Source organism: Tupaia chinensis, unplaced genomic scaffold, assembly GCF_000334495.1.
Source record: "Tupaia chinensis unplaced genomic scaffold, TupChi_1.0 Scaffold145202_1, whole genome shotgun sequence".
NCBI lineage: Eukaryota > Metazoa > Chordata > Mammalia > Scandentia > Tupaiidae > Tupaia > Tupaia belangeri.
Window position 1 is genome coordinate 367269 of NW_006205062.1, and position 11803 is coordinate 379071.

At 41.2% G+C, this 11803-nt stretch overlaps 1 protein-coding gene and 1 pseudogene across 1 annotated transcript in view; both read left to right on the forward strand.

The window, feature by feature from the left end:
* The first annotated feature begins 1891 nt into the window (after nt 1–1891).
* On the forward strand, nt 1892–2766 carry LOC102497270 (heterogeneous nuclear ribonucleoprotein C-like; annotated as a pseudogene).
* A 972-nt stretch (nt 2767–3738) lies between these two features.
* Nucleotides 3739–11803, forward strand: part of XK (X-linked Kx blood group antigen, Kell and VPS13A binding protein) — a 51744-nt gene continuing 43679 nt past the window's right edge. The window contains exons 1-3 of the mRNA XM_027768011.1: nt 3739–3815; nt 3936–4198; nt 6926–6964. Coding sequence (XP_027623812.1) covers nt 3739–3815; nt 3936–4198; nt 6926–6964 — 379 coding nt within the window. The remainder of the gene's footprint in view (nt 3816–3935; nt 4199–6925; nt 6965–11803) is intronic.

Sequence of the window (11803 nt, forward strand, 5' to 3'; positions counted from 1 at the left end):
AAGAAAATGTTTTATAAACTGAAAGTGCTATATAAATATTAGCTGTTTTCACTTTTTTATCCTTATTATGTCCCACTATCTTGTATTAGATTATGAGCAACTCCAAATAAGGCAGAGTACCCAATTGCCTTGGCATTCCACACTGAACTTAGCAAAATACATCTGCATTTATTACATATTTGAGAATAAAAGTGATTATGGCCAGTTTAGGCTATCTTCTAGGTTGTTTTTTTTTTTTTCTTTTAAGGTTTTTTTTTTTTTTTTTTTTTTTTTTTTTTTTTTTTTCACATGAATTTTTCCAGAGAAAGACAGAGAGAAAGAGAAAGAGAGGGAGAGAGAGAAAACAAGCCGCCTGATCTGGGACTCGAACTGCAATCATCCATGTGAAAATTTCAGTGCCTTAACCACCATGCCACCTGCTGGCCCTGATCTTCTAGTTTTGGGGTTGTAGTCAGTGGTCCAGTTATGTGAAGTGGCTAGGCTGTATGTAGTCCTCAGTCATAGATTTGTTTTCCCTTGGAGAAATTTCAATTAAACTAGCTGGGTTTACACTCATGACTTGAAATTTATTAACATTATTTTCAGCTAAACAAACTGGTCCATGCTGTTTTACATGTTTTTATGTTGCATATTAAGGTTATCCTAGGCCTCACTGGACAAAATGTAGTAGACAAACATACAATATACCCTCCTACACACAGACACACACACACACACACACACACACACACATAATGCTTAGCACCTTCTTTCTTCTAGGAGTAAATGAATAAAGTGTAGTAATCACAGAATATGTTCACTTTGCACTGATCAGAAACCTTCCTACATTTCCTCTCTTATATTAAGCTTTTATTATTTCAAATTATAAGTGTATTCTTGTTGCCATAGTTGCCTCGGGATGAGAGTATGAAGTTAACAACATTCAATAAAATAGATGAAGCTATAAAACCTTCCAGTAGTATTAAAAGGATGTTATAAAAGTGCACTTTTGACAGGGAAAAGGCCCCTAACAGTTTTTGAACCTTGAGCTCTGAGCATTTTTTTTTTATTCCTAGGGAAAATTTATTTTATCCCAAATTTTATTATGAAAATTTTCACATTCAGAAGAGGACTTGAAGGAATTCTACAGTGAACACCCATACATACCACCTAGATTATATGATTAACATTTTGTTTCACACACGTATTCTTCCTTCTGTCCATCTATCAATTCATGTATGTGTGTAGTTCAAAGTAAATGGTAGACATCATCTTCCCCCTTCAGCATCCATATCATTACGTACAGAAGAAATCACAGTTTTTAAAGCTGAGTTTTCTATTAGCATGGAGAGGTCACTGGTTAAGTTTCTGTCCCTAGGGCTGGCTTGGAATTACATAAATAAGACATACCTGGCAGGGCTCCAGGTGTGATTGACTCTAGCCCTGCCCTTTATGGCCTTGTGAGAACAGAGCGCTAAGTAACATATTGTGGTCAACCTGAAATGCTCGATGGCTAGATGCCCTGTGCTGGGGAATCTCCCAACCATAGCTTTTGCTTTGACTGAGGTAGTTTAGGGTCCTATTACCTGTGAACCATTTATATCTATATTGTACTGTAGCCATTTTTCATAACAGTGTTGCAAAATAGGTATTATCTCTGCTTTATACTAGGTTGTTGAGAAAGTCATGATGCATTTTTCTACGTTTTTATGCAAAAATGCGTCATGACTTTCCTGACAACCCAGCAGTTGAGGGAAAGGGCTCAGAGAATAAGTTACTTGCCCGGGGCCATTTTGTGAAGAGTTGGAGACAGAGTGGTTGGAGCCACATTTCCTACCTCCAGCAGCTGCAGTTGGTTTCTTTGCCTAGAATCTGGGAGCGAGAGATTCAGAATTGAATCTCTTTTCCCTCACCTTCTTGCCTTTTGGCTTTATGAGGAATCTTACCATCAATCCCAATGGCCAGCAATGTTACCAACAAGACAGATCCTCACTCTATGAATTCCCGTGTATTCATTGGGAATCTCAACACTCTTGTGGTCAAGAAGTCTGAGGTGGAAGCCATCTTCTCAAGTATGGCAAAATTGTGGGTTGCTCTGTTCATAAGGGCTTTGCCTTCATTCAGTATGTTAATGAGAGGAATGCCCGGGCTGCTGTGGCAAGAGAGGATGGAAGGATGATTGCCGGCCAGATTTTAGATACTAATCTGGCTGCAGAGCCAAAAGTGAACTAAGGAAAAGCAGGTGTGAAACGATCTGCAGCAGAGATGTACGGGTCAGTACCAGAACACCCTTCTCCGTCCCCTCTACTCAGCTCCTCTTTTGATTTGGACTATGACTTTGAACGCTATTATTATGACAGGATGTACAGTTACCCAGCACGTATTCCACCACCACCTCCTATTGCTCGTGCTGTAGTGCTCTCAAAACGCCAGCGTATATCTGGGAACACTTCACGGAGGGGCAGAAGCTTCAATTCTAAGAGTGGACAATGAGGATCGTCTTCCAAGTCTGGAAAGCTGAAAGGAGATGACATTCAGGCCATTAAGAAGGAGTTGACCTAGATAAAACAAAAAGTGGATTCTCTTCTGGAAAACCTGGAAAAAATCGAAAAGGAACAGAGCAAACAAACAGTAGAGGTGAAGAATGATAAGTCAGAAAAAAAGCAGAGCAGCAGCTCCCAGAAGAAAGATGAGACTCATGTGAAGATGGAGTCTGAGGGGGGCGCAGATGACTCTGCTGAGGAGGGGAACCTACTGGATGATGATGATAATGAAGATCAAGGATGATGAAGAGGCTGAGGAAGGAAAGGATGACTCTTAAGCACATAGTAGGGTTTAGAAATCTTACCCATTATTTCTTTACCTAGGTGCCTATCTAAGATCAAAATTTTCACCAGATCCTCTCCCCTGGTATCTTCAGCACATGATCACTGTTTTCCCCATCTTTGTCCTTCCCATGTTCATTCATTCATACTGCCCTGCATCTGGTCCCACTTCACTTCTTTTGATGCTCCTAGTAGTTTTGTTAAGTCTTATCCTGTAATTTTGCTTTTAATTTTGATACCTCTTTATGACTTAACAATAAAAAGGATGTATGATTTTTATTGACTATCTACAAAATAATCTCTCGTTATGCAGGAAGTACAGTTCTTTTCATTCATTGATGAGTTCAGTAGTTGCTTCCCTAACTGCAAAGGCAGTATCATTTAGCTGAGTAGCACCTGAAAACAGCTTTGAGTTAGAAGTATATGTTTTATGCCCCACATTAGAGTGCCGTGTGAGACTGTTCAACACAAATGTAACAGTGTATTTTTGTGAATGGGAGTTGCCATGTCAAATGCATCCTCTAGAAAATAGTATAATAGTCAAGATTTGTTTTCTAAAGTTGATACTGTGGGTTATTTTTGTGAACAGCCTGATGTTTGGGACCTTTTTACCTCAAAATAAAGAAGTCCTTATTAAACCAGGAATTTGGAGGAAAAAAAAGTTACTTGCCCAAGACTGCACAGATAATATGAGGAGATTTTAAAATGTCTGTGGAAAAAAATAGAATTAACGTATGAGTTTATTTGGGTGCAAAAAATGCTGAAATCTGTGCATAGTTTTTTATAATGTTCACTTTGCATGATCTTTGTGAAGACCCTTTGTATGTGTCAGAAAAGAAAAATATATTTTTGTGGCTCTGGAGCCTGAAATAATTCCCATTTTCTAGTAGATTTTTTTTTTTTTTGTCCTGATGGCATTCAGTGTCACCTCTCAATGCCCAGTACCCTGCTGAAGGGCCTCAACAGAGCTGCATGTTCAGAACTGGTCCTTGGAGTGGATGACTTAGAAGAGTGAGTATATTCCAGGGTAACCAAGTTGAGGCTTTGAAAATCAGACTAAGAGTAAGCAGGTGACTGAGAAAAGACAGAACCTTGTCTATCTCTAATTATGCCTTGCCGATTTGTTTCTAGGTGCTTTGAAGCCATATGCATCTACTGTCAGTCAAACCATGCTGAAGAGCCTTATGTCAGCATCACCAAGAAGCGGCAGCTGCCAAAAAATGGCTTCTCAGAGGAGATTGAGAAGGAGGTGGGCCAAGCAGAAGGCAAGCTGTTTACCCACCGATCTGCATTCAGTCGGGCATCAGTGATCCAGGCTTTCCTGGGCTCGGCCCCCCAGCTGACCCTGCAGCTGTATATAAGCGTCTTGCAGCAGAACGTCACTATTGGAAGAGGTACTTTTTTTTAAATTTCTACCTGTGTTTGGGGATCAAAATGGGAAGCAAAACATACAGATTATTTTGTTTCAAGTGAAATTCATTTATACCTGCATTTGATCCTGAGTCTGTGTTCCAGTTACTAAGCTCAAAACTCAGTGAGTTAAAATAACATTTTTTTGCTTATGAGTCTGTGTTTTGGGCAGGGCTCAGAAAGATAGGCTAGAATCCATCAAAGGCCCCTTCACTTACATGTCTTATTGCTCACATGTCTTGGTGCTGGCTGTTGTTGGGTGTCTGAGATCATCTCAATTTGATCTATGTGGGTGAGTTTGGACGTCTTTCTAACGTGGTCGCTACTTCCAAGGGCAAGTGTCCTTAGAACTAAAGGAGGCCATATAACCTTTTGGTATCTAACCTTGGAGGTCATGAGACATCATTATGTTGCCTTCTCTTTGTGGAGGGCATCACAAGGTCCTGCCAATGTTCAAAGGAAAAAGAGAGAAGTAAACTCTGATGGTTTGGACAGAATGGTAGAGTTCTGGAAGATCATCTGGGACCAAAAATACCACTGTGGCCATTTTTAGAAAATGCAGCTTGCTAGAGACCAAAAATACAGCTGCCAGAGGCTAGACCACATGGGATTTCACCTCTGTCGTTCAGCAGTAGTTCTAAACTAACTGAAATGGTGGTAACAGCTTGGTGGTGAGTGATAGAGCCAAGACACTTTTCTGTCTTTTTGATATTCTAATAGGTGTATCAGCTTTTAAGCAAGCACAGTTTTTTAACCAGTGGATTATTCTCATACCATGACATTGAGATTAACTCAAATTTCAAAAAGGAAAAGAAAAAAATTTGCATTGGGTACAACCAAAAAACCTTCAACTGAAAAGGAGAGATACCCCGTCCCATATTAATATTATGGGTAATTGAAAACAACATATTCTGATAAGTTTTACTGTACATAGGCAAAATTATTTAAAAGCCATAAGCTGAAAAAAATGCATATTTAAGAAAGTACTAACATCTGAATTAAAAATACACTAATTTATTTCACTCCATTACTTTCGTCCTTCTGCCTATACTTAAACTGGATGGTAAAATGTCTTAATTCATGTTAGGGTCCCAGGATGTTTGCATGTCAGAGCCATCTATCTCCCTTATCCAGGGTGCCTGACTGTGACTCTTAAGATGTATTTCAGGACCTTGTGTTGAGCTCTTTACCTCTAGTGGAATGACATTTATTTGAATATACTTCCCACAACTTCTTATACATAGTAGGTTCTCAATAAATATGATAGCATCCTTATTCTCTAAGGACTTATAACTGGAATTGATCTTGACCATACAAGTCCTCTACATGCCACTATACCCTTTTGTTCTTCTATGTGTCAAGGACACAGTGAAAAACCATGTATTATAATGACCTATTTAATTTTTTTTAGGCATTTTGCCATAGAGTATAGTGCATTCGTCAGAGAGAGGCAGGAAGAGACACAGAGAGAGGGAAAGTGAGAACTCACTCCCTGGAAAGATACTGCAATCTCTTCTTCTCCAATCTCCTCTTAGGATTTGGGGCACACACACATGTTTTTTAAGCCACTGGTCCAGGACTCTAACCACGGAGTCAGCCATGTGGAATCCAGTGCCTTAACTACCACACCACCTGGTGGCTCCAGCCTATTTGATTTTTGTAAGTAGATTCAAAATTTTTCCCCTCAAGTTTTTGATAATGAAGACCACCTCATACTTGAAGAGTTGGGAATCTATAGCCTATGGGCTTAATCTAGTCACTGCCTGTTTTTGTAAAAATTGTATTTGAAAACAGTCATGCTCTTTCATTTATATCTTATTCATGGCTATTATGGGCCTATGATGACAGAGTTGAGTAGTTACAACAGAGACCATATGGCTTATAAAGCCTAAACATTTACTTTCTGACTCCTTACAGAGAGAGTTTGCTAACAGTTGTTATAGTTTTTCAGATAGAATTCTGTTCAGGAAAATAAAACCTTTCTTGTAAAACATCGGTGTCATAGACCAGGCTGTGGCCAGGTGGTTAAGGCAGTTGTATCCCACATAGCCAAATGCAGTTTGAGTTCAATACTCTGTGGCTTGAGAAACATGCCAGGCACATGTGTGTGAGTGCCCTCAATCTCTAAAGGAGGGAGAAATAGAGGAGAAGGGATTGTGGCATGACCATGCTCCACGGGGAATGCTTTCACACTTTCCCTTTCTCTCTTCATTTCTCTCAGGTAAGCATATGCATTCTTTGGTAAATTAAAGGAAAAAAAAATCACTGTCACAAGGATATCTTTAAGATATCCCCAAATAACTTGAAAAAAATATTAGTCCTCTAAGAATTAAGTAATAAATAGATATGGACAAAGGAAGTGGGCATGGTCTTGTTCTAAAGACAGATGGCTGCCATTTATGAAGGTCTTGACTAACCCTGATCACTGTCTTGACATATTTGAGGAAGGAATCCCTCACCTAGAAGGAATGAGGCCCTTAGAAGTGGAGCATGGGTCAGGGTATGTCACAGAGACAAATGCTGGTGGTGTCTATGTTATGATTAGGAATGTATTGTGTGCAAGAGGGAAATGCCTAACTACTGCATTACATAACCCAGGGTTTACTTTGCTCCTCTACAAGAAATTGGAGGTAGGCAATTGCTGACATTATTTAATCTGTTCAACGGTGGCAAAATTGATGTCCTTGCAAATCGATTGTCCTTTCTCTTAGGTTGCTACTGCAGCTCCGACCATCATAACTGCATTCAAGGTGGGAAGAAGAGCTGAGAAGGAAGGGAGAGTGTCTTTCTCCTCTTATTACTGAGTATAGCTTTCCCCAAAATCTCCCTAATAGACTTCAGTTTTGATCTCATTGACCAGGGCTGATCACACAGTCACCTAGATGCAATGGATGCTAGGAAAGCCAGGCCTGAGAATGATTGCCACCAATGACTTAGACCAGTATTCCTCAAACTTCCCTGATGATAATTAGACTTACCTGGAGAACTTGTTCAATATGTAGATTACCAAGACTCATCTCTGAAAATTGTGATTTGGAGTTGGGATCCCAGGGAATATCTTTTTTAAATTTTATTTTTCCTTTGTTTTTTAAATAAGGGCTCCAAGTGGTTTTATTGTCCACATAATTTGGGAACATTAGATTATGGTAGTGATGGCTTGCCTGGGGTTAGGCTTATTGACACCAAGAACAAAACTGTGTTTTCTTAAAAGAAGATAGGGGTAATGGATATTGAACGGGCAACTAACAGCATCTGCCACACCATCTGAATGAGGTCCAGAATGATAGACATATCTATCCTTTCGGAAGGAGAAGGACATAGAGTCCATCATAGCCTGACTCCATTTAGCACTCAAATTCTGTAACCCTCTCCTCTCTTTGATTCTGTGTTCACTGAGAAAACATTGATATGTTTGCCCTCAGCAAAGTCGAGCATAAGGGAGAGAAGGTGAAGCCAGCTACATGATCACTGTAGAGTTGTTTTTTTGTATTTTTTTTGTTTTTTTGTTTTTTTTTTACTTCTAACATAATTTATATAACATACATGTCACCCTTTTTAAGTGTACAGTTCAATAAGTTTGAGTGTATTCACAATGTTGTACAGACATTGCTATCTAATTTTAGAACATTTTTATTATGCCAAAAAACAACAGCCTGCTACTCAATCGTAGTCAATCCTCATTTCCCCTGTCCTTAGCCCATGACAAATACTAATTGACTTTTTGTCTCTATGAATTTGCCTCTCGTGTGTATTTCATATAAATGAAATGATACACTGTTGGAAAGTTTTCTTTCTCATAGTCAGTGAATAATGGACATTGTGTCTGTGAGCTTCAGTCTTGAGTGAGTTTGGTTATCCTAAGCCTCCTGAGTCTGGTTGGTTCACTTGGTCAAGCCTCTGGACCCTGGAGGATGGGCCAGGCTGAAGCCCAGGAGAGAACATTAGGGTTATTCTTTTCTGTCAAGGTCCCTGCAGCCTGCTATTTGGCCTGCCTAGAACTCACAGTGCCCTTCTCTCTTCCACTGAAGGTGGTGATGTTAGGAGTAATAACGTCTTTTTCATGAACCCTTGCTTTGTGGCAGGCACCAGGCACTGCGAATGGGGCATCATCGTGATTCATTTTCACAGCGTACCTGTGAGATAGATAACATTATCGCTGTCTTGCCAAAGAAGAAAATTATACTCAAAGTCTGCCAGAGGAGCTAGGATTTGAGGTTAGATTTATGTGACTTCATTCGTGGATTCAGTGAAAGTTTATTGACTGTGTTCTGTGTTTCAGACCTTGTGTTAGTCTCTGAGGACAGAGTGGTGAATAAGGTAGACAGGCTTTTATCATCTTTGAATAGGATAGGCAAGAATGAAACAAATAATGTATCATGTATTTTATTTCTGTTAAATCCTGCAATGTCAAGGTTAAGGGATCTGTGTGAGGGTATACTAGGGGAATCTAACCGAGTTTGAGAGATGAGGCATAGAATTCTAGAACTTAGACTTAAAATGATATGAGTTAAGTGAAGAGGAGAGGCCGAGTGAATAAAAGCATCCCAGATTTTAAGCTTTATCCCTGCAGCAATGGGAAGGCACTGATGAATTTTAAGGAACACAGTATTGTGATCAGGTTTAGGTTTATTATAGTTTTAAGAACTGATGACTTTGGAAAATGAACTGGAAGGGTGTGAGGGGAGAAACAGGGAAGCAAAGAAGTGTGCTGCTACAGTTGTCATGGTGAGGATGGTAATGCCTCGGACTGAAATCGACAGAGTGGATTACTGGAGCAGTATCAGAGTAATGACATGATGATTGATTGAATATGAAGGTGAGGCAGAGGGAGAGATCAAAAATGGCTCCCAGCTTTCTGACATAGGCAGTTATAGCCACGTGTCTCCATGTGTATTAGTAGAGCGGGAGCAGGTTTGTGGAGTATGTTCTTGCTTTCAGTTTAATACTTTTTTTAAAAAAATTGCACATTTTAAAAATTCATTCAACTCATGAACAAACAGATGTAAAAACCAACTTCAAAAAGAGTCTAAGGACAAACATAAGAATACTGACTAGTGGTGTTAAAATAAATGTGTAAAGGTGAAGCTGACTTTATTACAGTGTGGGTGGGATTAAATTTCCATTGTTCAAGATTCTTTCTCGTAGTCAGTGAATAATGACCGTGTCTATGAGCTTCAGTCTTGAGTGAGTTTGGTTAGACTAAGACTCCTTGAGTCTGGTCGATTCACTGTAGGGGCTTGATCAAGTCTCTGGACCCTGGAGGATGGGTCAGGCTGAAGCCCAGCATGTCTGTCAGTGATGTACAACTAACAGGGGGGCACAGCTGAGCCCACGAGTGATGTGAGGCTAGAATCAGAGAAAATGAAGTGTTATCCTGAAGACAGGGAAATGTTTCCATTGCATCACTCCCCACCCCACCCCACCCCCCCGAGCATCTTGAAGACAAGTAGAAAGAGTTTTCTCAAGAAGTCCCATTCATTAGGGTGACTGGGTTTCTAGACTGAGGCTTTATGAGGACCCAATGGGCACCAATTAAATCACAAAGTCTAGACTGTCATAAAGGCAGTTCCTTAACAGTGAGGGAATGTATGCAGGAATACAGTAGGCAGGAGTTAGCACTGGTATCCCAAGAGGCTCTGGCCAGTGAGAAAGTCAAAATAGGCCAATTGGGGCAAAACCCAGCAAATATCAAATATCACGACTAGCAAAAACAAAACAAAACAAAAAAACAAGTGCAATGGAGGCTACCATACACATAGAAGGCCATCCATCACCCGCTCCAGAAGAGCACAGCTGCAGTTCTCCATCAGCCTTTTCTTGAGAAGGGGTCACTGTGCCAAGTGCCTGAGCTCGTTCACTCCTGTTTTCCTCGCTGATGCTCTGGAATATCTGATGGCCAAGATCCTGCATCTGGCAGCCAAAGAGGCACACAGCAACCACAGAAAGCATATCACCCCAGAACATGTGAAAAAGGCAATGGACAACAACATTGCAACTCACCTGCTTCTTTGAGAGGTCACCAACTCTTGAGTTGATTAAGGTGCCTCAGGCCAGGAAGAACTAGTGATGCCTGGATCTCTGAGCCTCGAGGAATCTTATCAACTGCTTCATCCAGGCCCCACACAACCCCCATAGCTGAGGTCCCCTGCTGCTGCCAATGGCCACACAGGTCATTAAAGGATTTAAGTCCTTGGCTATGCTTCTGATTCCTCTCAGCTTCTGTCATTTTGAATAGCAGGTACCCCGAGTCTCCCAGGAGGAGATAATCCCTAGAGTTGGAAGGGTGGAAAATATAGACAGTGTAGAGTGTTTGAATCAGAGGTTTCATTCAGAGGAGAAGTTTCCCCTAGGGACCTTGTGGGCAATGGCCCTCGTGGGAGTAGCTGGCTGTGGGGCAGGGAGAGAAGACTTTCTCCTTGGCTCTGAACAGAGCACCTTGTGAGGCCAGGAGGTTGGTGGCAGGGGCTCCTGGAGGTGCTGAGTTCCCAGCATGATGCTGGTACCTGGTGTGGAGCTGGGATGGCTGAGATGAGGAAGGCTTTGTTCAAGGTAGGGAAGGTCTGTCAGAAGGTGATGGCAACATGGGTAGGCTAAAGAGGGTGGCAGGTGATTGGATGAACTAAGTGGGACAGGGGCTTTTACATGAAGATCGAGATAAACATAAGAAGTGGGGAAACTGTAAGGAAAAACACACACAAAAAGGAATCTTAGTCAGGTTGATTTTATTTATTGTCTATACATTTGTACCCTGCCTCATTCTGAAAGAGGAATGGAGTCTCAGTCTCATTAGCTAGTGCTATGACCCATCCTGAGGACTATGCCTGTCCTCTGTGGACAGGGTAAGTTAAATAGTAATATTATATGAAAGGCATTATCTGGCCTAAGGTACACAATGTAAGCAGTTCTTAATGGTTACTAAATATTACTGAACATTTTCATGAATGTGTCTTATTATAGGCACAATTATCAATGCCAGATGAAACACCTCACCTGTCTGTAATCATGTATTTCACAGAATATCATAGAGTTCTCGGTGGCTGAATACATGTTTGGAGAGGTTCTATCCCAAGTGATGTACTCAGACATACATGCAATTCTTACAAACACTCATGTGCTGTTCTAAGTTAGAAATAGGTGTCACATCAAGTGTTGTAATAATCTGTCCCCTTGCCTGTGACTATCCACACCTGGTTTTCGGTGTCCATCGGGTCCTCAAGGGCCACCCTGTGCTGCCTGGCCTTTCACAGAGGGCGGGTCAGAGGCTGCCCAGAGGCTACTATAGTGGGATCAGAGGACCTGGGATTAAGATCCCAGTTCACCTCCGTCTGGGCACATGACTTTGGACAACCTCTGAGCAGGTGTCCTCATGTGTCCATGGGGTTAACAAAGGTCCTTCTGTTTTTGGTTCTCAGAGGATTATGTCCCTCTGTGCCTGTAATGCTGCCTCACTCAGTGCCCTGGACAGAGCAGCCCTCCATGAACAGCAGCATCTGTCTGCCGCCCTAACACCAGATGCTCAGGCCTGCTTCTCAAGGTGTAGCTGGACTTGGTGCCCAGGGAGTTGCTGTGGTTGGGGCCCATGGGTAAGA